At 46.7% G+C, this 27,107-nt stretch overlaps 1 protein-coding gene across 1 annotated transcript; it reads left to right on the forward strand.

The window, feature by feature from the left end:
* Window positions 1-450: 450 nt before the first annotated feature.
* LOC105700401 (DNA ligase 1) lies at window positions 451-27,107 on the forward strand. The gene is made up of 7 exons (XM_012426209.1): window positions 451-591; window positions 682-780; window positions 1,659-1,779; window positions 1,894-2,352; window positions 10,014-10,701; window positions 13,664-13,875; window positions 26,627-27,107. The coding sequence occupies exons 2-7, from the start codon at window positions 731-733 to the stop codon at window positions 26,996-26,998; spliced, it is 1,902 nt and encodes a 633-aa protein (XP_012281632.1). The 5' UTR covers window positions 451-591; window positions 682-730; the 3' UTR covers window positions 26,999-27,107.

Raw genomic sequence — 27,107 nt, forward strand, 5'->3', positions numbered from 1 at the left:
GTTTTAAAAATATTTAAAATCAAAATCACACGTTTTGCTCCCATAATGAAATAGCGGAACGAAAATATTAGAAAAATTTCTCGTGTTTTTTGATACCAAATGAAGTGTCCGATAATAGTCGTGAAGTAAAAAATGTATTTTTATTATGTTAATAAGTTAAAAAATATAATTTCTCTATATGTTTATAAATTATTGAAACTAAATATGTCATTGAGATTTTCAAGAAATATTTCAAATATCTTCGAATGAAATCTACAAGAAATCTTAAAAAAATCTGTCGCTTGAGATATTTAGCAAAGATTACAAACAAATATTTAGAATTTATTCTATGCTCCTAGGGATATGACTTTGCCTCTGAAGAGTGCGAGGATGTAATTGCAATATTTTAAAACAAGTAACATCGACTTTGCAAAACTTCAGGGCGGTATAACTTTTAGATACATCATGGCGGTTTCTTAAATTTCGACCGAACATCTCAAAATGTTTATCCTCAGAATTCCAAATTTACTGAAAAAGTACCTAGACAATATATAAGAAAATAAAATGATACGTTTTGTTTCCCAGAAATCAAAATTTAAACTGTTTCAAAAGGTATTCCACAGAAAGTAAAACCTATCACTTGAATACCAATCACCTCATTAGAACGATTTTCGTAATAATAATCTTTACTTCGTTTTTCAGTGACCAAAATTAGAAAATTACGTTCTGAAGTATTAATACATAAATTATTATGTCTCCCAAAGTACCAGCAAAGGCAGAAAAGGCAAAGCCGAAGGCAAAGTATGTATTCAAAATCGAATAATATAGTATGCAAAAAAGGTTACTGCTTTTACGAGAAAAATAAAGTATTAACAAATGGTTTTGACCATAATTTTAATAAATAAATCAACCAGCAACGAATGGAATAATCATAACCTATAATTAATTTTCTTATTGTGAAAAATTAAATGTAATTTTCAAATTTTATGTATGTATAACGGCAGGGTGTATCAAATATAAATTATCCCTCAAAATATTTTGTACGATTCGAGTGTAGCTGGAAGCCTTCAGCTTCAATATGATTTCAGCATTAGAAAGTATGTTCAAATAATGTATTTTTCCAAGTTATAAAAGGGTTATGTCTTATGTGATAATTTATTCACTTTTAATTCCATAAGAAACTAATATATAACACGATGTAGCATAAAAAATGACGTGATCTTATTAAAGAAAAAAAAAAAAGATTATTGTTCTCACATTCTTTGCAATTCTAAAATATTTAAACGCACGGGATGTGAATACTTTGTTTATTATTGTATTACAGCAGGACGTGCTTTGCGCATAGATGTCCCTAGTAGCATAGAATAATTTTTAAATATTTGTTTGTAATCTTTGTTAAATATCTTAAGCGACAGATTTTTTAAGATGTCTTGTAGATTTCTTNAATATAGTAGTTTAATAATAAAAAGCAAATAAATATGTGTGGCAAATATTTGTATAAACGTGAACTTAATTAATGTTAAACATCTGATAAATATGTTACACTATGGTAACCTCCTCTGTGTGTGTGCGCGCGTGCGCGCGCATCGTTGCTGGTAATATAAAAAAGCACAAATAAATCCTTTCAAGAAAAGAATTTAAATATTTGCTATTAGTAATATGGTATATTGTTTTAACAGAAATAAAAGACAGAAGTTGAATCTGAAAGGATGGCTGAAGACTTCAGCGGATTGGGCAAGATTTGAAGCCTGGGCAAAAATAAATGCCCAACCACGAAAAATACCGGAACCCGAGCCAACAGTACGGTTTTAACTAGTAAAGTAACTCAAATAATAGTTACAAAAATAAATAAATGAGAAAATGTACCATTTATGAAGAAGTATAGAGGGTAAGTCGGTATTTCTTAATGTGCAGGTACGACCATCGAAGCCATTGTCCCAGCTGAAAAAGAGAATACTCGTATTGGCAATACCACATAAAAAGCAAGACCCTAGCAAAATATGTCGACTGAACCTCAGCGTCTCGAAAGCCGCTCTTCAAGTGAAACCTTCGAAAAGAATAAAATCCTTAGCCAGACCCAGGTTCTACGAAGTCGAACATTGCAGAGAATTTCCTATAAAAATAAGTAAAGCGGCATTATTATACGAAGCGAGTCCGAGGATTATAGAAATTAGTCAACCTCGTATATATGAGCCCGAAGAATGCAGGGTTTTAGAAATTTCCGAAAGTGCGTTAAAGCACAAGCCGACCCCTAGGGAAGAAAGATTAGCACTTGCAAAAAAAATAGTCGAGTGTCCGCATGGACTAACCGAAGAGGAAATGACCATTCTGATGACTCCATGGGGAATCAGGAGAAGCGCATTAATGTACAAGGTATTGCCATTATTACATAACGAAAATGAAACATCTGGAAAAATTTGCAGACTTACATTACTGTTACGTCAAAATTGTAATAATAATTAGATCCGTATATAGATCAACTTACCTGTACAACGGGTCAATCCCCTTTGAAGCTACGAACTCAATCGTAGAGCCAGGGACTGGGGTGCATAGAGCGTCAAGGACAGAAATGAAAAAACTAGGGGCGTTAATGGTTAATAACAGTTTATTACTAAATAACAAACTTAAAAGATAAATTCCGAATAAAACTTGGGCGTCTTCAATTGGATATATGTCGGTCGAGTATCTACAATTACAATTGAAATCAAAATGCGGATATGAAAATCGCGATTACGGGCATATACAATACAGTAAAATTTGTAAGGAGTTGGGTATTGCAATTACAAAGCTACTTTGACAGAATCACAATCTGGCGTACTTCATGTCTCGTTAAATATCATGCTAGACCAAAATTCAAGAACACCAGTTCAAGGTTAACTCAAGTTAATTACTCAATGAAATTTCTTACCAATACAAAATTTAGGGGTACGACTTCAATATAAAACAACGTTCAATTAATTGGGCATAGGATTTAATAAAAATTCATAGGAAACCAAAACTCTTTTTCAAGTTAATTAGGATTTACTCGATTCGAACGAAATTTTGACCGTTTGTGGATCCTACCACCACGAAATATATTCGTACTGTAACGGGGCGATTCGAAAGCGCCTGCGCGATACCGAAATCGACGGCAATCGACGCGTGCGCAATAACAGAGTAATTAGGCGGTGCGAGAAGGCCGAGGAGTAGGGAGAGGCTGCGAGACTTCGGGAGACTCCGAGTCGAAATCAAAAAGACAGAATCAATTCGATTTTCAATGGGAACAGACACTCAAAATTAAATAGCACTCGAGTAAATTCGAGTCCAGATCTAGACGAAAGTTTAGAAGCGCGATTAGGTAGAAGGAAAACCGGAGTAAGCCGGAATCCGTAAATCATTTATGAAATAAAAGGTTACAGAGGCGGAAAAATCCTAATCCAATCCTGAAAAACCAGCGGTCTCTGGCACAGTGGGAGCCATCGCATCCTTAATTCTCATTCCTTTCTGAGCCCAATCCTGGGACTGTGCTACTGCAGTATCTCTCAAAAACGAAGATTAGAACGCGAAAATAAAGAAAAAAGGAAAAGAAAGGAGCCATACCTTCGATTGACTGAAGTCAATCGAAACAGGTTCAGACAAAACGAATACAAAGGAAGTGTAGATCCGTACCTTCGGCCTTGTCAATGCGACAACCCTGAAGCAGGAGCTAACGCGATCTTCAATTGTGAAAGACAGCTCGGACTCTATCATTGTGATTGCCTCCGATCTGCCGAGCTTCCACAGTTGGACAAAAGAAACGTGGCACGGAGAAGTGCACAAGAACCTATCACGAAACATCCTACCGAACCCAAGAAACCCTAAGCCAGTGGATATCCGAAGCTGGATAACCTAAGTTAAGTTGGTACCAACACCTGTAGAGCAGTGCTCCAGGAATCTAATAAAATAAGTCAAGCCAATTTGAGAATTGTACAAAATAAGAAATTACGGGATTAACTGGATTCCGAAATACGAAGAAAAGCCAACTCATTTACACCCACACCTTGAATCCTGTCTGTCTAGATTCGATGATGAACATTTGGCGTACTCTTGTGAGATAAATCGTCAATCTCAGAGTTCAACACCTATACAAAATTAAATCCATCTCAACAAAGTGAAAACGATTAAATAATCAATAATCAAAGTTAATTAAGAATCTCAGAGAGATCGAGATATCGAAACACGAATTCGATTCGGAATGTCGGTCTCGACCAGCTGACCAACCGAAGCCGAGACGCATAAGAACACGAAACATTGTCTGCGTGGCACGAGACATCGCGATCCTGCTCTAATTCGTACGCCTGCTGCTCTCTTACTTGGGTTTTCGCATCTCACAATTAGAAACCGGTGATTAAGAAACTCGGTAGAGTTTCGCGCCAAATATATATATAGAGGCGTGAAACTCAGACCTAGTCATTATCTGCGATGCTCAGCCTGGCGTGTCAAATTGGACAATGAATGTTGTTTTTTGAACCTCTTGAATGTGGAAAGTCAACTTTAACGAGGCCATCGAGAGTGGACGATTGTTCTGCATTTTTTAAGCTATGAACGAAACCGATTGGTTCATTTAATACAGAGATGTGCATTTTTTAATATTTTACTTTGCTTGGGTCGCTTGAATTTTTCCGTCGACCGTTTCGGTGGCACCGCAGCGATCCAACCAATAGGCGATGGCCACGTGGCGCGGTCGTTTCGAATATCAATGTAAGGGGCTCTCGCTCTTGTTCTGGCCCTTGTCCTCCCCCTCTCGCCCTTTTGCATTGATTTTCGTCCTTCTCACTACACGCGGCGGNGACAGCGTACAGTGCAGTCTCAGGAGCGAGGCTGACCCGATTCGCAGGACGAGACCTCGAATCACTATAGGCGCGATTTCACATCTCCGGAATTAATAACGACAAGGGACGACACGAGCCGAATTTATATCGTGTCATTTCTCCGACCCCGGGAGTTCGAACCATAGAGTTTAGAACCTTTACTTGCAAATATATTAGTTCTCGTTGTATTCTATTAGTTTTAATTACGTCCTCGTTTGTATCCGGTCTAGTTCCAATGTTTTGCTTTCAGACACGAAGCTACTGATTCCGACCGGCAACCGATGTTAAGTTAAATAAACAGTTATCGTTATTAAACCTAAGCGTACTTTACTCCACCCAGGCATATTACCCCTCGGACACTCAAACGCTCCGAGCGGGCCACTGTCGCGGGAAGAGACCCGAACGTGGACCGCGGCGCGCGAGGTTACCACCTAACTCGCGTCCTCGAGTTCTATCGTTACAAGCTAATAAAAGATCTGTGTATTTTTTCTTTAGCTAATAAAAGAACTGAATGAACCCGAGAAGAAAGATTATTCGTATTTGGTGCATTATAATTGATTTCAGTTGTTTCGTGACGTATTAACATAATGTAACCGAGATTATAACAGAAAGGACTAGTGACGGGCACATATATATATATTTGGCGAAGTTTTTTTACACCTGAAGAATTTAATTTTCCCGGAAAATTTTAACGCGACTCGAACTCATAACAGTGTGGAAACGACGGTGCATGTTGCACGGCCTAAACCGTACCATTACAATACCGAGTTTCATGTGAATCCGTCTAGTGTTAATATAAAAAATACTACCTGCCCTTGATTAATATTTATAGTGTCAAATAGTGGTTTTTCGGAAAAAAACACGTAAACTCTTATTTAATGCAAGCATTAACGGCATGTAGTTTTTATTTCGATCGGACTATTTGTAGGCGAAAAAAAAGAAACAAATTATTGATAAGGGTAGTTTACTCCCGTCGAAGTGGTGCAACCGTGTAGGGTGGTATCGTTTCTAGATCCTCCTTACATGAGATATATTTATGCCAAGTTTCATTGAAATCTGTGGAGTGCTTCTATGAAAAAAACAAAATTGATTATTTAATCAAACCTTGAGGGGTTGTTTTACCCCCTAGATATCAATCTAAGCTCGTAAAAAAAAAATACGTGTTCCATAAATTTTCGAGTTCTATAACATATATAAAAATTATCAAAATCGGGGTGGGACACTTGGGAATGTTTCCTAGTTAGTATTGAATGGGATCCTAGTAGTCCCTTCGTGCACTTTGGTAAATTTTTTATTTGGTACTATCTCTCCCTTGGTTTTTCAGTCTAACTGCTCCCGAATTCAAAACGGTAATGAGCCTCCGACCGAGCTCCAGGTTTTCCAGGGCCTCCTGGACTAGGAGTGAAGGCTAGAGTCCCTTCAAGGTGGGGTTCATCTTTTGTTGCGTCTTCGGATTCCTGAAATTCGGCAGCGCCTTCCGGGTTATGAACTCGCTGCTGACAGGGGATTTTGGGTTATTTTTGGGAGGAGAGCTCATTTTTTGCACTTTCATCTCACCTGAGATTATTCACACGATTTTGTGTACTCCAGTCAAAACGCGAAATCTCTAGGCTGAAAGTATGGGGAGAAAAGGTTTAGGGCGGAAGAGTAACATATATTGTAACGGGTCCAAGTGTGATCGAACACAGTCGATAGTCACCATTAAGTCGGAACACTTAAGGCATACGCGGCGATATTGCAAGGAGAGTAGGGGGGCCTCGGGAGGGGAAACCGCGGCTTGCGAGCATCGAGTGCAGGACAGGCGCTCCTACGATTCTCAAACTTTGGTAAGTAATAGTTCGCAAAGACTTAACACGTGAATCTGTGTCTCATCGGTCGACGCTTTGTCGAACGGTGAATGTCAGGACAAACACGTGTAAAACGTTCAGATCGGGAATCGTCTAAAGACGCCGATGACCGAGCATTGAGGCTCTGATTCAGTCTTAGAGAGAGAGATATCCCAGTGTGACAGTCTTGAAACTGATGAAGTTATATTTCAGGACCTAATTCCAGTGGGCCCGGTGATAGAACTCAATCAGTAGGAATAGATTCAGTTTAGGCTAATCAGCTAATCAGTCAATCAACAGTAGGGTAATATTCTCATAACAAGGTTCAAAAAAGGAACCTAAATTTAATCTCATTCGCCTCGGCTAATCCTTCGCCCCGAACAGGATTCGGATCGCGAATTAAGGAGAGGGCGACAAACTTAGTCGCGGAAGTAGGCACTAATTGCCCATAGTCTTACCACCTTCCAAATCACATCCGATTACTCGAATTTCCGTTATTCCAAATCCTGTCAATTCTATGAACAATCAAAAGAATGCACCGCTGATGGAATAAGCCGCTCTAACTGAGAATATATTTCCCTTCCGGGAATTCGAAACATAAACTCGTGACAACATAAACTCGTCAACTGACGCAATAGTTACCACATAACATGTGTATATGATAACGTTCGCTGGTGTACCCTTTACTGTTGATGCATGTAGAAAGTAACATGTAGTATGGAAATAACAATCATCGAGGAATATTTTGGTTTATTCGCACGCCTTCCACATCGAACTGCACTCTGGACCAAAACACGGGACCTATCCTTCCGTCAACATAGTGACTACCTCAGCACGTCCGATCAATTTTCTAACAACAAAATCCAAAAACAAGGAAGCGGACCCTGTCCTCAAGGATAATGTCGTAAAATCCTCGGGCATCTCAAGGATAAAATCTCGTATAAAAGCGGTACCGAAAAGCAGCAGCCGTCAGTAGTATAGAAGAGTTTAAGACAGCGTACAGTGCAGTCTCAGGAGCGAGGCTGGAGCTCTCTGAAGAGCTGACCCTACGTTAGTAACAGTTGTGCGTTTCGGTACTCCGACATCCACGAGCCAACAGTGAGAAGAACAACGGCGCTGCGAATTCCGGACCAGCGGGAGCATCTTAGGAAGCTTCAACCCTAGGGCACGCCCCGGTTTGAAGGCGTTCACGTGCAGTTCATCGCAACCGGCAGGACGTAGGAGAGACGTCACCGGTAGTAAAGGCCTCTTCAAAGCCAAGGTACAGGTCCTCTTCGAAGAGTTCCACTCTTCCACTCTTCCACTATTTTACTCTTTTATCACTCTATTTCGAACCCTATTCCAAATTACTAACCCGTAAGAGAATTCGGTATGTACCTTCTGATAACAACTATCAAATTCTAACTCTTCAAGTATGAATCGCAACGCATTAGCCGCCTTGCTGAGTAAGGCAAAGCGCACCTTGCAAGCAAAGAATCCCGTGTCAGTATTCCGCAATTGATACGCGGACGTATCTCGATTACACTTCCGCGAGGCGCTAGCGCTCGGCCTACAACGTCCTTGTCTCGACTCGCGACGACATGCTTAGCGCAGCACATATTTGCACACCTTACCCCCATGGACATTGTACCCCTTACATCATAAATAGAACTGTCTCATTCAATACAAAACAACGACTTGATTCTCACGAAACCTTAAAACCCTCCTGTGTCCTCATTGCAACTTTCCAACACCCTTTAAGGACAAAAAAAACTATCGATCCCACCAAAGAGGTTGACCTAGCCGATCGGGGTATCCTCTTCATATCTCACAAATAATAAACTGGTTACGTGTGCATACGAGTTAATATCTCTACAAACAGTATACCGCTCCGAGGAATCTACAAAATTCCCCCGACCTCGCTAGCCATTAGGCCGCCACGTAACAGTTTTATGTAAAGCTTACTGTAGCTGTTATTACAATGTTTTATTGTACGACTGACTCTCCGACGAGCTGGTGCTCCCTTTTATTAGTACATTGAATGAATCTTATCCTACTTTGTGCGCACGCATAAAAGCTGATTCGCGGAACGTTCGAGCCAGGAGGGGGGGAGTGACCGCCAGCTGGGGCGGCCCAGATTTACCTAAAGGGTAACCTTTATGATTTTCGGACCCCGCCGGGTAGCAAGTGGATTCATTCAAGCGTGTAAGCGATCCATCTCACGTCTCTAGAAAACGGAGGCTCGATCTGCACGGGCCCAAGTAGCCTTAACGCAAGAGAGTGGGTCCGACACACCGGGTATCACAACCCTTGTCATTACAAGGGCTCATCCAACGGTTCCTCAACTCTACACGCCCTATCAGAGGAGGATGCCTTTCATTCCCCTCCGTGGGGGTCCCCGAGTGTCCTCGGTGCACTACGAGCATCCACCCAGGGGTACGTTTATCCTTTCAAGAGACACTACCCGTCGGTGCCTCGGCTCACTGGAGCTATTACAAATTCACGCAACTTATTGCACTACAGCTTATTCAGCTATGCTACAACTACGGCCTGTTATCCGAATTTTATATCTTAACGGCAACACTTACTTTGGAACAATTGTTCTGGTTTTCTAACCTCTACTTTTGAAGTTCATTTTTTACAAAGTCATCCATGTAGTCACTTAATCAAACTATTACAATGAATTGAAAAAATAAAACTCGATCTTAAATTAGATCGAAAACTGAATTTCGAAGAGGACCAAATGATGCGGCTACCGAAGTTACAATGAATCTAACGGTTCGCAGGACGACGCAACTAATGCATGTCACAACCCGAATGCTTCTCGCTCTGTGTCTTAAACGCACAATAGGAACAATAACAGTTCACGCTTGTAAAAATTACTAGTGCTACGGTATATTATACGGTTTTCAATGGAGTTCTTGTTTTTAAATTTTACAACTGTGATGGCCATTTTTACATGTGCCTTTATACGTGTAATTTTTACTTTCCAATGTTATATATGTAACACTGTCAGATGCAAATATAACAACAATTTATTTACAAGAATCGTGCAGTTGGTGCTAGAGCCGCAATGGTTAAAAGGACAAAAAATTGTAATTACATTTACAATAATTGTTGTTAAGGTTACAACGATACTTTGACCCGCGAGCACATGTAATGAATACAATATTATTTTTCTGCGTGTATGTGGTAGAATCAATTATTATATAACCGGACTAGAAAGTATAATATTTCAACGGAATAACCACGGTTAATCCTTCTTTCATTCAGTAGAAACATTATTTGTCCCTTCGTAACTGATACTAAACGAATTTTTTAAAATTCTTGCCATTACCTCTTATCAGATACTTTTCGTCACACTACCAGTTTTTCATATTTGAAAACTTAATTATTGCAGAGTACCCCATGGGTCAAGTTTTTAGCAATGCCATCGTATCGATTCTTGAAGGATAGAAATGATAGGAAGGCACGCCAGTGGAAGAAAATGATACTCGATGAATCCGAAACACGAGGGAAAAAAGCATTTGAGGAGAAACGAGAAAAAGAGCGCAGAGAATTATTAAAAAAGAAAGCCGAAGAGAAAAAGGAGGGCGCAGAGTCTGCCGAAAAGGGTGATCAAAAGAAAGATGCATTGAATGCTAAAAAAGAAACAGTCGATGAGGAGAAAAAGAAAGCGGGCGAGGGAGATGCAATGGAAGAAAAAGAAGAAGAAAAAGTAGAGGAAGCAGGAGAAGAGGAAAAAACGAAAAATGCAGATGATACTGCAGAAGATGCGGACGCAGCAGAAACAGCGGATACTCCAGAAAAAACTGCAGATAAAGAAGAAACTGGTGATAGTCATGTTAAAGAAAATGAAGGGGAGGAAGCCGTGGAAACTGTTAATTTGGGTGAAGGGCATACAAAGACTGCCCTATCGGCAAAATCTGCAAAAAATAGGACAACAAAACCCGCCGAGGAGAAAAAATCAGAGGCAGACGGAGAAAAGGAAAAGAAAAGAAAAGCGGAGAGAAATGCTTGGAGATTTATGCCTACGCCTTGTAAAGATAAACCATTCAAGATATCTAAGGCTGCTTTGAGTACCACAGGTTTCTATGTTACACATTTATGTTTTATACATTTATTGCTTCTAGTGATATCAATATCTTGCACTTGAATGACACCACTGTAACTGTTTGACTGGAGAAAGATAACATTCAAGTGGAAACGGTTAAATATAATTATTTGTAGGATAATCAAGTATGCCCAAAATTCGTAAGTCCCATTTAGAAGGATTTTGAAGGAAATTTGTTATGCCATTAAGAGAGCATTAATGATTCGTAGATCGATATTAAATGAAGGCAATATTAATTGAGTAGAAATTGTGCAATAATTTCCTAAGTTGTATGAATCATTTCAACTTTTATTTTGAATATCAAGAAACTTGGGAGAGTTTTACGCTAAATGTATTTGAGCCGACCGATTGTTGCTTACGAGACGTTACCGAGTTCCATACATCACTTTCCAGGGATGCGATCCTAGCATTCTGTTTTGCCAGAGTTAGCTTCCGTTTCAAAATCATAAACTGTCACCTGTGACGATATACTGGTATAAGAGTTTGCAATCGAAATAATTTTTATTTGCGTACCTGTTGAGTGCCAGACCAGGTCACCGCTAGGTTACGGCGCTAGGCGCCCCCTACGCGGCCAGATACATCATAACACCCCCCTCGGGGGTTCGGGTTCGCTACCTGGGCTCCGCAACCGACAATCCATTGTAGGGTCATGTAAAAAATTACCTCAGGATTAGTAGGGTTTTATTTCGGTCCCGCGTTACGCAGCAACGCGCCGCGCTAATGCGAGTCCTTCATTATTTTGATGCTCTTGCCATCGAGCTCCAGCTATGGCACATGGGGGTTGTTCTTGGCATCGAGCTACAGTTATGGCACATGGAGGTTGCTCTTGCCATTGAGGTACAGTTATGGCACATGGGAGTTGCTCTTGCCATCAAGCTACAATTATGGCACATGGACCATGTCGCTATCCGACCGGGAGAGAGGCCCGACTGTGTGGCCCCTCATCTCCGAGTTTCATACGTGGACAAATGTGAGCAACGGGCTCAGTCCGACGCAGGTCACGCCACATACCGCAGAGCCTGAGTATACACGCACTCCTACTGCCTCCCGGTCCGTCGGATAGTCCGCAGGGGACAGACAGCAACCCACGGCAGCCCCGATGGTATCGAGCACGGATGACCCCCCCCCCCCCCCATCCCAGCGGAGGACCAAACTGCCCCGGCCGGACCTGCACGACATTTCACCCTCCCTAAATTCGGTCACCTTTGAGACGAGTTATCTCACCGGGTTCTGCAGGGTTTCGTGCTTCCTCTTATTGGTCTCCGCAGTCCTGCTTGAAGCCAGTCTCCCTGATCCGCTGTTCATCTGGTCAAAGGCAACCGTTCCAGTCCCGTAGCTTCCACTGTTGCTTCTTGATCTTCATGCTTCTTCGATAGCACGCACTTCACACCTTTTCGCACTTCTACTTCCCTCGCATGATTGTTCGACACACACGAACGACTCGTTACGACTGTACCGCACTACTCGAATGAAGCGCTGTGACTGTCTCGGCATAACTCGACTAGTTATCTTTGTTCCTCGTCATATATACGATTTTTCCGGCAATCCCGGCTAATTCTTCAGATAAGTGGTAACTTTACCCGAGGTGAGGGCTGCTGGCCAGTCCTCGCGTTTTGTGGTTTTCCGGGAAAACCCACAATCGGTGGGCGGAAATCATCCCGTTGGTAACATAGACCTTGTGTTCCACGCTGTTGGCGTGGTACCGGCTGTAACGATTGACGGGCACCTGTCGTGGGTTGTTCTGTTAGTTAATTACGTTCCGTTCAGTGAGACGATAACAGAGTGGAGATCGAGTAAAAATATAGTAGGAAATGGAAAAAAGGGAGTTGGGATTCGGGATACCGTGTATTGAAAACGCATTACCATCAAAAAGGGTATAGATGAATTTTACTTTATCGACGCAGATTAATTTTCTTAGCGTCTTTCATATCCTCTTAAGATAGGTATGAATAGTAGCCAATTCCAATTCTAAAGAAAATGGGTTTATTATAACAAAAGGAAACAGTAATTTAACAAAAGATATATAAATGTAAAGAAAAGGTAAAAAGATTGAAAACAATACAATTTTAGTCAAATTAAAGATACATACTTAGAGTTAGAGAGGTAGGATTTTATTAAGTACCTTGTTGAGTGCTTCACCAAATTAAAAGGACCACCTGGTGGTTTCTATCACGCGCGACTTGAATTTTACTCGCTTAGTCGAAACGCACATGATGAATTCAGAACTCAGAGGAAGCTCTAACCGTTGAGGTCTAGCCCTTTTTAAAGGGTGCTAGTCTTTCTTCTCCATGTAGCCTGGATAGTGGAGGGAGATTTGAAGAGGTCTAAGCGTCGGTACACTTATTTAAGTTATTCGATTGATTAGATAGTTTCGGATCTCGCTCTAACTGCGCTCTGCGAAGGTAAACGTGTGATAATTATGGCTATCGATATTTAGGAATTAGTACTATATGCGTATTCAAACAGAAAAAACTTCTCTAGGCGGGTTACGTGGGGCGTAACAGTACTGACGTCATGTGTCAAAGTTTTAGTTTGGTCTGAAACTTAAAAAAAAAGTTTCTTATTCGAATTGATTGACTTGAGAGGGGATTCACTTCATCTTAACAAGATACGACTATCCAGTTTAAAGTTATATAATTTATTAACATATTTATTATTACCTATTTTTTGTACTTGGGGCCAAAAATGTACGATTTTAAATTATGTTTATTACATTTTGTCAGTATTATCACCGACCTATTCGGAGTACATATCCATATATAACATTTTTAAGAATTCATACAATAATGGTTAATTAGAGCAGGAATCTGCACTACATAAAAGCTAGTCAGTAAATTAGTACATTTTCGTTAGTTTAATCAGTGCTTTTTTTTTATTTACTTTTATAAGAAATGTCGAGTTCACTTACCTGATAAAAAACATTTTTTTCGTTTTAGCTTCAGCTAGGATGAACGACTTAGCTACTCCCCTAAAACATGACAGTAAGTCATGTAGGGAAAATCCTTTCAAAGTGAAAAAGAGCGCTCTGAATTATCAAGCTTCACCACGTGTTACGGAATTATCGAAGCCTCAGAGTCCTCGAGACCCTGTCCAAAGGACACCACCTCGTCAAAAGGATGATTTTGGTCGCCCAATATTCCCTATGCCAGTAAAAATGAACAATATCTATTATATAATAAGAACATTTAGAATTATTTCACTGTATTGACGTAACTTTCATACATAACGTGAACCCTTTCAATTTAAAGAAGTCATTTGAAGTGAAGTAAAACCCATAAAGAAACTTAATCGTTACGTATTACTTATCGTCAGTAATACCAAATGTTTTACCTGATATACTATCTAAAACTTTGCTGCACTTTATCACAGATAATTTAATTGTTGGCAATGTTCGTGGAATCGCGAACGTCAACGTAGAGAACGAGGTGCCGGGTGCCAACTGATTAACCGTGACAATAAAGTTTATTAGAAGAGAACTTAACAACCGAATAATAACAATCTTACATATGACTAAGAAAAACAATAGTACAAGATTTTAACTTTACGTGGAGCCGATACAAGATCGTGATACGGCAGTGGGACGATGAGAACGTCTGTTTAGGATACGCTCCGCGGAGAAAGTCCGTCCGCCTGGACCGCACATGTCGCTCGAGGGTTTTCCGAATTTGGCTGTCTTTTGGGCAAGGGCGGCCATAAGTTAACTCCAATGACCAACATAAATCAGTGAGAGTCTTCGAGGAGGGTTAAACTCAGCGAGGGTCTCTTCACTGGTTTATTGCTTGATGACGGAGATGTGCTCGAAAAATTCTACGGAGTTGTAGGCAACCCTCTTCAGGGAATTTACGGGCGCATTTCTGCGAACTACCCTGCAATCGGAAAACTGCTCGGCGACAATGTTGCTCCCCTCCCGAAGGCAAAACGCAAGGGAAGCGTCTTGTTTAACAACAAAAAAACGCCAGTTCAACTCAGGCTTCGGTTGACTCAGGACGTCACTCGGGGCGCTCCTTTACTTCGGCTTTTCACGACTAGGCTCATCAAGCTTTGATAGCCTCTCTCAACTAGTTAGCTTAAATTCTTGCGCTAGTCCGCGAACAAAGACGGACACTCGTTGGTTTTGAATCACCCGCGTGATCGATAATTAGAACATTTCATTTCGCGGATCCCGATCGAGTCCACGTTCGGTAAGGATCTCGCCCTTTCGGTCTTGTACAACCTGGTACAGAACATTTTTGGTCCTTCGAGCCGGATCGAGCGCGAGTGAGTGAACCATGGGTGTTCCGTCAGACGGTTTTTTGGAACAATAAGTCCACGGGTGAGAACTTCGGACTAAAGATTTTTGGGGACCACCCTCAGTGTAGTGCAAAAGGTGCCGTGTGTGTTGATCAGCATCATGGAGGCGATTTTGAGGCAACAACAAGAAGCCATCGCTTATTTCGGCCGCATCCCCGAGAACTTGCGGAAGCTGACGACCAGTCGACGCACACCGAGCTACCTGGAGCCACGACTGGGGTCACTGGAGGAACAATCGCAGGCTTTTACAAGGCGCCACTACGAGCTGGTGGCATTACGGGACCCGAGGGCAGACCCACCAGCCTACGTGACGGAAAATCACTTCGAAACGGCCCAAGATCTATACTGTGACGCAAAAGGGGCACTCACGGAGATGATCAGGACATTAACTCCTCGCCGAGAGAACCACGCGGCTGGTGGAAGCCACGAGGGTTCGGTGACGGCTCCTACGCCTACCCCGAGCATGCCACCGGCATCGCTGCGCCTGGCACGCATTGATGTCCCACATTTCTCCGGGGACTACCTCAAATGGGTGCACTTCAGGGACATGTTCACGTCCCTAATGCGCGAACACTCTGACTTAAGCGAGGTCCAGAAGCTCCACCACCTAATGGTCAGCCTCGAAGGGGAGGCTAAGGAGCTGCTGGTAAACCTGGAGATCACGGCAGCCAACTACGAGACGGCTTGGGATCGGGTGGTCGTGCGCTACGAGAATAAGAAGGAACTCGTTGAGGCCAACCTCTACACGATTACCAGCCTCAAAAAGATGACATCGGACACCCCGGCGGAGTTGAAGCGGATTTCAAATACATTCACCTCCGCAGTGGATGCGCTCGCCAACCTGGGGCAGCCAGTGAACCACTGGGACGCAATGTTGGTGCACCAGATGGAGCAGCGGCTGGATGAAGCGGCGATGGCGGATTGGGCCGATTCGCACTCGAGCAGCACAGAGGTACCCACTTTTAAGGCCATGCATGGCTTCCTCGAGGCTCGCATCCGGGCGCGGGAGTCGGTCACGCGGGGTCGGGACGCAGGTTGCAAACCGCGTACCGGGGGTCCGATCACGGGAAATCGGAAGGCGCGCGACCCGCCGGGGGTCCGCGCTCATGCGGCAGTGGCGAAGGACTCTAAGTGCCTTCTATGTTCGGGCGTGCACGCGCTATGCACATGTCCGTCTTTTAAGGATCTTTTCGTAGGACAACGACGTGATACCGTGGCACGAAATAGATTATGCTCCAATTGTTTAAGCGCAAAACACCCGATGCGCGCGTGCCCATCGCAGGTACGCTGCCGCACCTGCAACGGGGTCCATCATACCCTTCTGCACGAGGGCAGGGGATCAGCGGTTCGGACCGACGGCCAGCCGGCCGTGAGGGACATCCCAGAGGATGCAGATAGTGCACAGACGGTTGCGAGTGCCAGCCAGGTAACGCACGGCGCGACCAAGGACAACACCGTGCGGGCGCGACCGGTTTTGCTAGCCACGGCCATCGTGACCGTGGAGGCGGCTTCGGGGCGACAAATGCGCGTGAGCGCCTTAATCGACCAGGGATCGGAAGTCTCGTTGATTTCCGAATCGGTGGCGCAGCATCTGCAGCTACCGCGGAAGGCCACTCGTATTTCCATCGTCGGCGTGGGGGGTAGCGAGGGATGCGCCCTAAAGGAGTCGACGACCCTTCGAGTCCGATCGCAGGTAGACCCAGGGTTCACGCTCGAACTGCGAGCTTTGGTCCTACCCCGGCTAACGGCGCACCTCCCGACGCAGCAGGTGGCCATCAGGAATTGGCCTTATTTAGTGGGATTCACCCTGGCCGACCCGGATTACGCGGCGCGGTCAAAAATCGACTTGTTGCTAGGGGCCGATGTCTGCTGGGATATCCTCCTGGAAGGCCTACGGAAGGGCTGCTCGGGCGCCCCGCTCGCGCAACAAACAGCTTTAGGATGGGTGCTGTCAGGACCGACCGGCGGGACGACGCACGAGACGACAGAACCAACGACGGCTCAATCCTTTCAGTGCGCCTCGCAGGAAGGATTGCACAAGGACTGCAGCGGTTCTGGGAGTTAGAGGAGGCTCCCACCCGCCAGTGCAGCCTCACCGTTGAGGAGACCGCCTGCGAGGATCACTACGCTCGCACGGTGAGAAGGGACGCGGATGGACGGTACGTGGTCCGGCTACCATTCAAGACCCCCCCGACGAAGGATTTGTGCACCTCGCGATACGGCGCGATGCGGATGTTGGAGCGTAATGAACGACGTTTCATTACCGATCCCGGGATGGCGGAGTCATACCGTCAATTTATAGAAGAATACCTCCGGCTGGGGCACATGGGACCGACGGCGGGCGGCATTCGGGGGTATTACCTGCCGCACCACGCGGTCATAAAGGACTCGAGCACGACCACCAAACTGAGGGTCATGTTCAATGCCTCGCATGCAGCGCTGAATGGGAAGTCGCTCAACGACTTATTGCATGCGGGGCCCAAACTACAGGCCGAACTGAGCGACGTCTTATTACGTTGGCAACGACACCCAGTCGTCTTCTCGGCCGACATCGAAAAGATGTTCCGGCAGATCTGGACGCACCCGGACGATTGTGAATTCCAGCGAGTGCTATGGCGGGCGGAGGGCGCCACTCAGGTAGCGACGTATCGCTTGCGAACCGTTACTTACGGTACCGCTTGTGCGCTCTACCTGGCCATTCGCACCTTGCGGCAATTAGCCCAAGACGAGGAGGCTCGATACCCGCTGGGGTCGGAAATCGTCCGGGAGGATTTCTACATGGATGACGTCCTTTCGGGAGCAGACACGGTGGAAGGGGCCGTTGACCGACGGCAACAGCTTCAGGGACTCATGACCTCAGGAGGGTTCACCCTTAGGAAATGGACGTCCAACCAGACCGCTGTACTAGCGGGCGTACCCCCCGAACTTCGGGAGACGGGAGTGGAGCTCCATTTGCAGGAGGACACCACGCTGCGGATGCTGGGGTTGAGATGGCAACCCGTTAATGACACTTTCAGATTCCAGGTGCATCCACGACCATCCTGTGGCGGTGGACGAAGAGGGCGGTGCTTTCGGACATAGCCCGACTCTTCGACTCCCTAGGGTGGCTGGCGCCGGTCATGGTGACCGCGAAGGTGATCCTGCAGCGGCTGTGGCTCACAGGGATCGGATGGGACGAAGCGATCCCGCCGACAGAATCCACGGCTTGGGAGGTGTTCCGGGGGCGGCTGGTGGATATCGAGGCGATATCCTTCCCCCGGTGGATCGGAGCTACGTCCGTCAAGCTGACGACGCAGTGCGAGCTGCACGGTTTCTCCGACGCTTCGGAACGAGCCTACGCGGCGGCCGTCTACCTGCGCGTCACCAAAGGAGGTGGCGCGGCCCAGGTTACCCTGTTGACGGCCAAAACGAAGGTCGCGCCGGTCAAGAGGGTGTCACTCCCACGCCTGGAGCTGTGCGGGGCCGCTCTTCTCTCCCGTCTGGTACGCCATCTGAGGGGGACCCTACGATTGGAGTCGGTACCAATCCACCTCTGGACAGTCTCCACCATCGCATTGGCTTGGCTACGGGGACACGCGTCGCAGTGGAAGACGTTCGTGTCGAACCGAGTTGGAGAGATCCAGACCGCGCTGCCGGGGTCAGAGTGGCATCACGTCCCAGACGAGGAGAACCCCGCGGACTGCGCCATGCGAGGCCTGACGCCACGCGAACTGCGGGAGCATCACCTGTGGTGGAGTGGGCCAACCTGGCTTGCCGAGGACCCGACTTTATGGCCCGGCGCCAACGTGACGGTCGAACCGACCGACTTGGAGGCTCGGCCGGCACCTGTCGGCGTCAACTTCGGCCGGGTACCTGCCACGGACCTGCTGGAAAGATTCTCCACCCTGCACAGGTTGCTGCGGGTTACGGCCTGATGTCATCGATTCGGGACGAATTGCAGACGGTCAGGTGATGACCGTGTGAAGGGCCCTTTGACACCGGAGGAACTTGTTCAGATCCGTCGACACTGGGTCCGGATCGCGCAGCTCCAAGGCTTTCCGGATGAGATCGGGCGTCTCCAGGGGAAGAAGGGAGTATTACCCAAGAGCGCGATATTGAAATTCGGTCCATTTTTAGATGCTCAAGGGATGCTACGAGTTGGAGGCCGCCTGCAGCATTCGCTTCTAGTGTACGACGAGAAGCACCCGATCCTTCTCCCGGGAAAACACCAGTTCACAACCCTCGTCATCGGCCAGGCACACCGGGCTGTACTGCACGGAGGGACGCAAATAACGCTGGGATACCTGCGGCGGACCTTCTGGATCCTAGGGGGGCGGACCAGGGTACGGCAATACATACACCGATGTATCGCCTGCCTGAGAGAGCGAGCGACTCCCACGACGCCGCTCATGGGAGCGCTTCCACCAGCACGGGTGCGACCAGCTCGCCCGTTCCTGCACACAGGGGTGGATTACGCGGGGCCGGTGCAGCTGCGGGCGAGGAAGGGGCGAGGACAGCGGGCTTACAAGGGGTACATCGCCTTTTTCGTGTACTTGGCCACCCGGGCAGTTCACTTGGAGGTGGTCTCGGACTACTCCAGTGAAGGGTTCCTCGCGGCGTAGAGGAGGTTCACCGCACGGCGTGGAATTTGTGACACCCTGTATAGCGACCAAGGAACCAATTTCATCGGGGCGGACAGGGAACTGGCCGCCATGTTTAAAGCCTCGGCCAAGGAGAGGCAGGACATCGCGGCCACCTTGGCGAACGATGGCACCAGGTGGCGCTTCAACCCACCAGCGGCTCCACACTTCGGGGGACTATGGGAGGCCGGGGTGAAGTCGGTCAAGCACCACCTTCGGCGAGTGATCGGCGAGGCGACACTCACATACGAGGAGTTCGCCACCTTCCTCACGCAGGTATAGGCCTGCCTCAAATCCAGGCCACTACGGGAACTTACGGACGACCCAGAGGACTTGACCGCGCTGACCCCCGGACACCTGCTCATCGGGGCCCCGCTGACAACGGTGCCCGAACCCTCCCTCCTAGAGGTCTCAATGAACCGTCTCAGCCGGTGGCAACTGCTGAGACGGATGTACGAGCACTTCTGGGATCGGTGGTCTCGGGAGTACCTGCGGGACCTCCACACCAGGAGCAAGTGGAGGACGAGGTCCACCCCGGTCCGGGTTGTCGATATAGCACTGCTCCGGGACGAGCGCCTGCCTCCGACCAAGTGGCCGTTGGTCCGGGTCGTCGAGACCCACCCGGGACCCGACGGTGAAGTGCGGGTAGTGACCGTACGCACACGGGACTCACGCTCAAACGACCGGTAGTGAAACTTTAGGAAACCTTTAGGGAAGGTGGCCATAGAAGACGTCAAACCTCTCTACTCCTAAACCTTCTCGCCGGACCTTCCCTTTCGCTCCAATCATTCCGTTCCGAACCGGACCGGGTTGAGCTACAGTTACTTCTCTTTCAGAATTAGGACCGTTCTCGTACCGACGCAACCCCAGCCTCAGCCGATGGCCGATCTGGGCGAGTGGGAGGAGATCTCCGCCGATGAGGGGCTGGACCCGGAGCAGGAGGAGGAGCTCCTCTCCCCGTCCTCGACCACCGAACAACCCGCCGAAGCCCTGAGCGGTCCCGAGGACTTCGAGGTTATCGATGGGGATAGGGATACCGGTCCGGAGAGTGACCCCCCCCTCGACGGTCGAGCGGCCCGATGAAATCGAGCAGGACCCCGACGATGTCGAGGTTATTGACCTCGGATCCGATAACGAGGACGGGGCCACCTATCGGACGGCCGATTCCGAGGACGACCGAGAGACCCTACCCGGAAGCCCAGGGCCAACGAAGGGGATACCGAGTCCACCCCCGCTGCCGACCTATCGGCTAGTTGACCCACCGGAAGGGCTTCCCGACCGACCCCGTCGCTACCGGACCCTGCCGGGGCAAATCGACGAGCATCCGATGTTCGACCCAATACGGCCCTACTCAGGATCCCTCCTGTGGTTGGAAGGATACCAACCCGGGCTACTGGACGCCCAATCCGAAATGGCCCTCCGGATGGACCACGAAGGCCATGGGGGATGCGGGTTAGCCAGACCCCTGCTGAACCGGACCGCTCCGGTCTATCGGTTCAACACCCGTGTGGGGGTACTGAACCCCTTTGTGGAAGCCGCAACCCAGACGGACCTGGGCGGCTCCTCGAGGGAGGCCACTACCCAAAACGATCTGGGCGGCCCCTCGGAAGCCACCAGGCAGCTAGAGGTCCAGGAGCGCGGCCCTATCTCACCCCCGGGCGAGACCGAGGCCAGCTCCGGCTCTATGGAGTGGACGCCCGCGGAAGGCCCAACTCCGGCCGCGAAGCCTCCTCTGGGTCTTGGACCCGTACCAGCGACCATCACCGGGACCGTCCCGGAGCACAACCACCCACCAGCACCGCCAGCGAAGAAGCCTCGTCCAGCCCGGCTGTGTTGGAACTGCCGGAAGGCGGGGGACCTCCAAAAGGCAACGACGTGGGGGAGGGCAGCTGCCACGCGTCCAAGAGCCATCCGTAAACCTCCTCGTGGTGGGGCTGGATGCGGATCCCGATGGATCCGTAACGAAACGGCAAATGGCTACTGGGGAACCATGAGAGATGCTCGCTCTGCGGAGTTTGACCGCACCCTTGTTCCCCCTAGAGTTACCGGCGAAAGGTGGCCCTCATCATGGGAATACTTCTCGACCGGACGGCTGGGAGTGCTCCGGGTAACCCGTCCCGCGTCCCGGTTTTCCGGGTGCGGGTTGGGGGCCGGCCCCACCGGCCGTAATAAGAAGGCGGCGTGCTAGTACAGGCCGATAGATGCGAAAGCCAAGCCTGACTTCGCCGGGTTATCTCGGCCGTTGGGCTGGGCTCCCATCCACTTTAGCTTGGAACGCTCGCCAACCCACGCTGGAGCATTGCGTCTCAACTGGGGCCTTGCACGAATGCTCGCACCACGCGGGTGCAGGGGAGGGACCTCCACTAGGTTCCCCGCGGGCAACGGGCGGGGTCAAGCGGCCTCCCTTCGGGGAGTACGTCGCGGAGGCCCCGACCCGGCAAGCGCCTCCCCGGGGTTTGTACGAGCGGTCCGGAGCATTCGGGTTTTTCCAGGCCGTCTTCGGCCCTCGGGCCCCCTGTGGCTGTGGGGTCGCTGGATGGGATTCGGAGTACAACCCCCCAGAAATGGGGGGGCCGCTAGGGAGGCCTTGCCTCTAGGTGCGGTCGGCCGGCTTCGGCCGATACGACGTTATACTGGAAGGCAGGGCACCGTTACACGCAGTGCCCGGAGGCACGGCAGACCTTCTGCCAGAAGTGTGGCCGGAAGGGGGTCACAGTCAAGACGTGCCGGGCATGTGGCTCGGAATGGCGGCAGCAAGGCCCCTACCATCCCAGGTTCGGCACACACGTGCCCCGTGAGGCCCTTGTCCCGACGGCCGCGCCAACTCCGGCTCCAAGGTCGCGCCCGGCAACCCGGCCCACCACTGCCACCTCGGAGGACGACCTCGAGCCGTGGGAGTTCCGGCGTGTCCGGAAGCAAGAGCGGACAACGCCACCAGGCACCCAATAAAGAAAGCTTTTCTGGCCTGGCGCTATTCTGACATACGGTATATTTATTGCTCCAGACGGAGCGTGTTCCTGCTCCCGCCATTCCCGCTCTAGTGCAGGCCCTGGCTTGGATGCCCCAGAATTGCAGCTCCTGTCCCGTAACGCTACAACCTCGAATTCGAGGGTAATATCGTCCACACTCTAGGCCTACAGAGGTGAATGATTCGCCGGGTACGCCGAGGGGGAGATGTATGTCCGGATTTTAGGGTTGCGTAGGATTGTGCAGAAATTCGAAAAGAGAGTCTGACCCGAGTGAGTGCCGCGAGTGGATGTGTGAAGAAGAGGACCGAGGGCGAGGTGCCGGTCGATTGCTCCAGTGAGACATTAGGGTTCCGTTCACGTCCGTTCCTGGGAACTCCAGGGTGAGTATTCTTTACGCTTCTTTCCTACGCTACTATTCCGTTCCGTTTGCGATATCAAAGTCCCGGGGATCCCAATTTCGCGTCTATTGGTCGAAGCTCATGGCATTACGGACGCCTGCGCGTCCTATGGAAACCTGAGTACGATCACCGAAGGACCTCTTTTCCGGCCGCAATGTACGATCGCGTAAAAATGATGTACGTGTATCTGGGAATATCTGAGAATATACAACTTTCTTCATTATTCGCTAAAGTGTAGTTTTTTCTCACCTACTCCCTTAGATCAGTTACGACCCCGACCCCAACTCTCCACAACTTGCTTCCTGAGCGACACGGGACATGCCGTCCGAGTCCTCTCTCGCCGCCCTTCTCTCCGTTTCGTGACATAATTTAGGTGATAAGTTTTGCGATTACGAATTACGATTCTGATTAGACCGGTTCGTTGGTTCCGGGGACCCAAAAGTCAACTGGCGCCCATTGGATAGTCGGAGAACGGGGAGGGAGGCGAGAGCGCGGACCGACGAAGGTGCGCGAGGTTTTCAGGTGGAGGAAAAATCGCGTTACAGGATATAAGGACAAGGGCGTGAGTTTGAGGACACAGCATGGCGGGCGGTGCATTAGAACCCTAAGGTTAAGGACACTAAGGCTAAAGACACTAAGACTAAGGACCCTAAGGCTATGGACTACGATTAGACTAGGATAAGGCATACGCCTCTCAGGGTTTATTAATTCGTCGTAATGACGAGGCGGGTGGAATGTTTAGGATACTTCCGCAGAGAAAGTCCGTCCGCCTGGACCGGACATGTCGCTCGAGGGTTTTCCGAATTTGGCTGTCTTTTGGGCAAGGGCGGCCATAAGTGGACTCCAATGACCAACATAAATCAGTGATAGTCCTCGAGGCGGGTTAAACTCAGCGAGGGCCTCTTTACTGATTTATTGCTTGATGACGGAGACGTGCTCGAAAAATTCTACGGAGTTTTAGGCAACCCTCTTCAGGGAATTTATGGGCGCACTTCTGCGAACTACCCTGCAATCGGAAAACTGCTCGGCGACAATGTTGCTCCCCTCCCGAAGGCAAGACGCATGGGAAGCGTCTTGTTTAACAACCAAAAAACGCCAGTTCAACTCAGGCTTCGGTTGACTCAGGACGTCACTCGGGACGCTCCTTTACTTCGGCTTTTCACGGCTTTTCACGGCTTTTCACGGCTTTTCACGGCTAGGCTCATCAAGCTTTGATAGCCTCTCTCAACTAGTTAGCTTAATTTCTTGCGCTAGTCTGCGAACAAAGACAGACACTCGTTGGTTTTGAATCACCAGCGTGATCGATAATTAGAACATTTCATTTCGCGGATCCCGATCGAGTTCGCGTTCGGTTAGGATCTCGCCGTTTCGGTCTTGTACAACCTCGTACAGAACAACGTCGCAGTTCTTAAAAAAGTGGAGCAGTCGACATCGGTGATTTCTGCGAACCGGAGAAGAGAATAATCTCGCGGGAGATATTGGTAAAGTCTAAATCGTCGAATGAGCGATGGTACAGTGGACCTCCGAATGCTGTCTTCGAAAGCGGAGTTTTTCAACCCTGTTAGATAAATGTTACGTTTTCGATACTAACATGTTCTGTAGCATAAAAGTAACATGGAAGTTAGAGGTTAGTTATTATTGCCCACTCAGTAAGGTAACATGTTATGTAACATGTTATATCAATGTTATAAGTTCAGTTACCTTAAAATAATATTAATTTTTCAAACATTTAATAAAAAATAATGCAATTTTATAAAAAATTATGAAATTTCTTAGTTTGTATCGTTTTGTGACACTTGGCAAGAGTTACATATTATACAATAAATCAGACTTTAAATGAAATTATGTGAATGCTTACCTGTAAACTATCTGATTTTATTTTAAGACCATGATTTCATTCGACTAGTCAACAATTACTGATAATGTGTATGCGAGTACGAATTAAAATCGCATTTTTTCATACGCGTAGTAAACAAAATATGACATATATTAATCTTGTGACATTTGACGATGAATTATGACAATGACGATGACGATGATGTAATAAAATAGATGACAGCACCAATGCAGTTCTGTTTTGTTACAAATATGTGCTGCATATACACAGTAATATTAGGACAGTAACATAATGTAAGTTGAGAGTAACAAAGTTACGCTACATTTATGTAGATATGATAGTAACAAATGTTATGTAACCTGTTAGCTCCATGTTACATAACTGTTACGTTACTACATTGTAACAAATGGTTTGTAACTAGTTAGCTCTATGTTACGTAACTGTTAGGTTATTAAATTGTAATAAACGGTATGTTATTTGTTAGTTCTAAGTTACGTAACTGTTAGGTTTGGTGTTCAGTGCGTCTCAATCGATCGAGCTCAACAAGTGCTCGTTTTAAAGATAAAATGTTGACGTGTGTTTATATAGATGCGATTTTCGATGAAGCACCTCCTCCCTAGTTAAAGAGCATTGAAATTATGTCATTGCACTTTTTTTTATGTGAAAACGACCAGTTATCGAAAATCGCTCTCACGTAAATACAGGTCAACATTTCATCTTCAATATGAGCAGTCGTTAAGCTCGATCGGTTTAGAATTATGTTCGGAATCGTTGTCCCCGTGAGGCCCTGCAAAATCGCTGGAGTGGTGAGCGCCCTTAAGGAGGCTTAGGTTGGGAATGTAAAACTGGGTTATAGGACCAGGAGTTCTAAGAAAGGAATGAATAAAGGGCTAAAGGACCGCGGTGAAATAAATGTGCTCGATGCGGACGGATTGATGTTTAGATTATGATCAGTACGTGACAGGAAAGCGAAGAGTTACCAGGTATAACAGAAATAAACGGAAAGCGGACGTGGGCTTGAAAGAAAGAAAAGAACACCCAAGTCGCTTGGATGAATACTCTAACCCAGGGTTCCTTGGTATATAATTAATATAATACTAATTACTCGTAACACGGTCAGTCAGGCGCCAGGATGTCCCAAGGGTTGTCTGGTTTGCTCGAGTGTCTCTATGACTCGATATACTTTGATCAATCACTAATTGATCTTAAAATATTGATCTTAACATAATAGATTTTTTAAATGAAAGAAATTTAGTTATAAAATTCACGGAGTGTCAATCGTATGGTTTCCGCTGATCGTTTGGCGATAACATGACATATTAATCTTCGTAATTATTTCTTGTACTTATAACGTATATTTATCTCCTTTTTTTTTGTATCGTTTTGATGGCTGTTATGCTTTTTAACAGTAAGTGAAATGTATAATATGAAAGTAATTCCACGAAATACTTAAATTAAACGGAATTTAACTTAATAATACTTCTGTTTAAATCTTTAACATAGTGCTTAATTTTATGATTCGTAAACTGAAACAAGGGTTAACAATTGATGACATTTTTTAAGCTAAACAATATAAATGTAATTATGTTGTTATACGTCACAAAATCTTAAATGTTCACTAAAATTGCTAATTGAAATTGAGAATACATATCCTAAACATTTTTTATTTTAAAATAATGTCAAACTCATCCAGTAAAATATTTTTGATTCACTTATTCATAGTGTTTAACTATTGTAAAAGGAGTTTTAAATAAATCTGTATTTACGGATATCCTTTGTTATTTAGGTTTACGGGAAAATTTTGCCGCAAGTCAAGCCGATCAAACTAAGGCAGTGCAATGACAAAGAGGATATAAAACAACCCGACGAAAAAGAAGAAGAGATAGATCCGATAGTTTTTGAACCTACGATTGATCCTTGCATCGATCTTGCAAGAGCTAGAAGACAGAAAAAGGCGAGAAAAGCAGCAATACCTATTATAAAGAGGCAAACAGAAAGAAGAAGGAAAGAACGTCAGGAGAAGAAATCTGAAGCTAAAAAGATTGCTTTGCAGAAATCTTCAAAGAAAGGAAGGGTGAAAACGGCCACTTCTTCCTTATCTTCCTCGGAACAAAAAGAAACGCCATTTACAATTCCAAGCGATGACTTAGAAGCTTAAGATCGGACTGGGTACTTTAATATATTGTAATGAAAAGTGTTATGAATCCGAGTGTTTATTTCCATTATTTCTTATATGTAGGGGGAGAGTCTTGTGAAAGATCTAAATT

Source organism: Orussus abietinus, unplaced genomic scaffold (assembly GCF_000612105.2).
Source record: "Orussus abietinus isolate OABI.00-Male unplaced genomic scaffold, Oabi_2.0 scaffold138, whole genome shotgun sequence".
Lineage (NCBI taxonomy): Eukaryota > Metazoa > Arthropoda > Insecta > Hymenoptera > Orussidae > Orussus > Orussus abietinus.

Excerpts from the sequence above, each read along its gene's own strand:
- LOC105700401 (XM_012426209.1), top strand. The coding sequence starts at position 731 with ATGTCTCCCAAAGTACCAGCAAAGGCAGAAAAGGCAAAGCCGAAGGCA. Across the intron at positions 2,353-10,013 it reads GAAGCGCATTAATGTACAAG|AGTACCCCATGGGTCAAGTT; the intron begins GTATTGCCATTA and ends TAATTATTGCAG. Across the intron at positions 13,876-26,626 it reads GCCCAATATTCCCTATGCCA|GTTTACGGGAAAATTTTGCC; the intron begins GTAAAAATGAAC and ends TTTGTTATTTAG.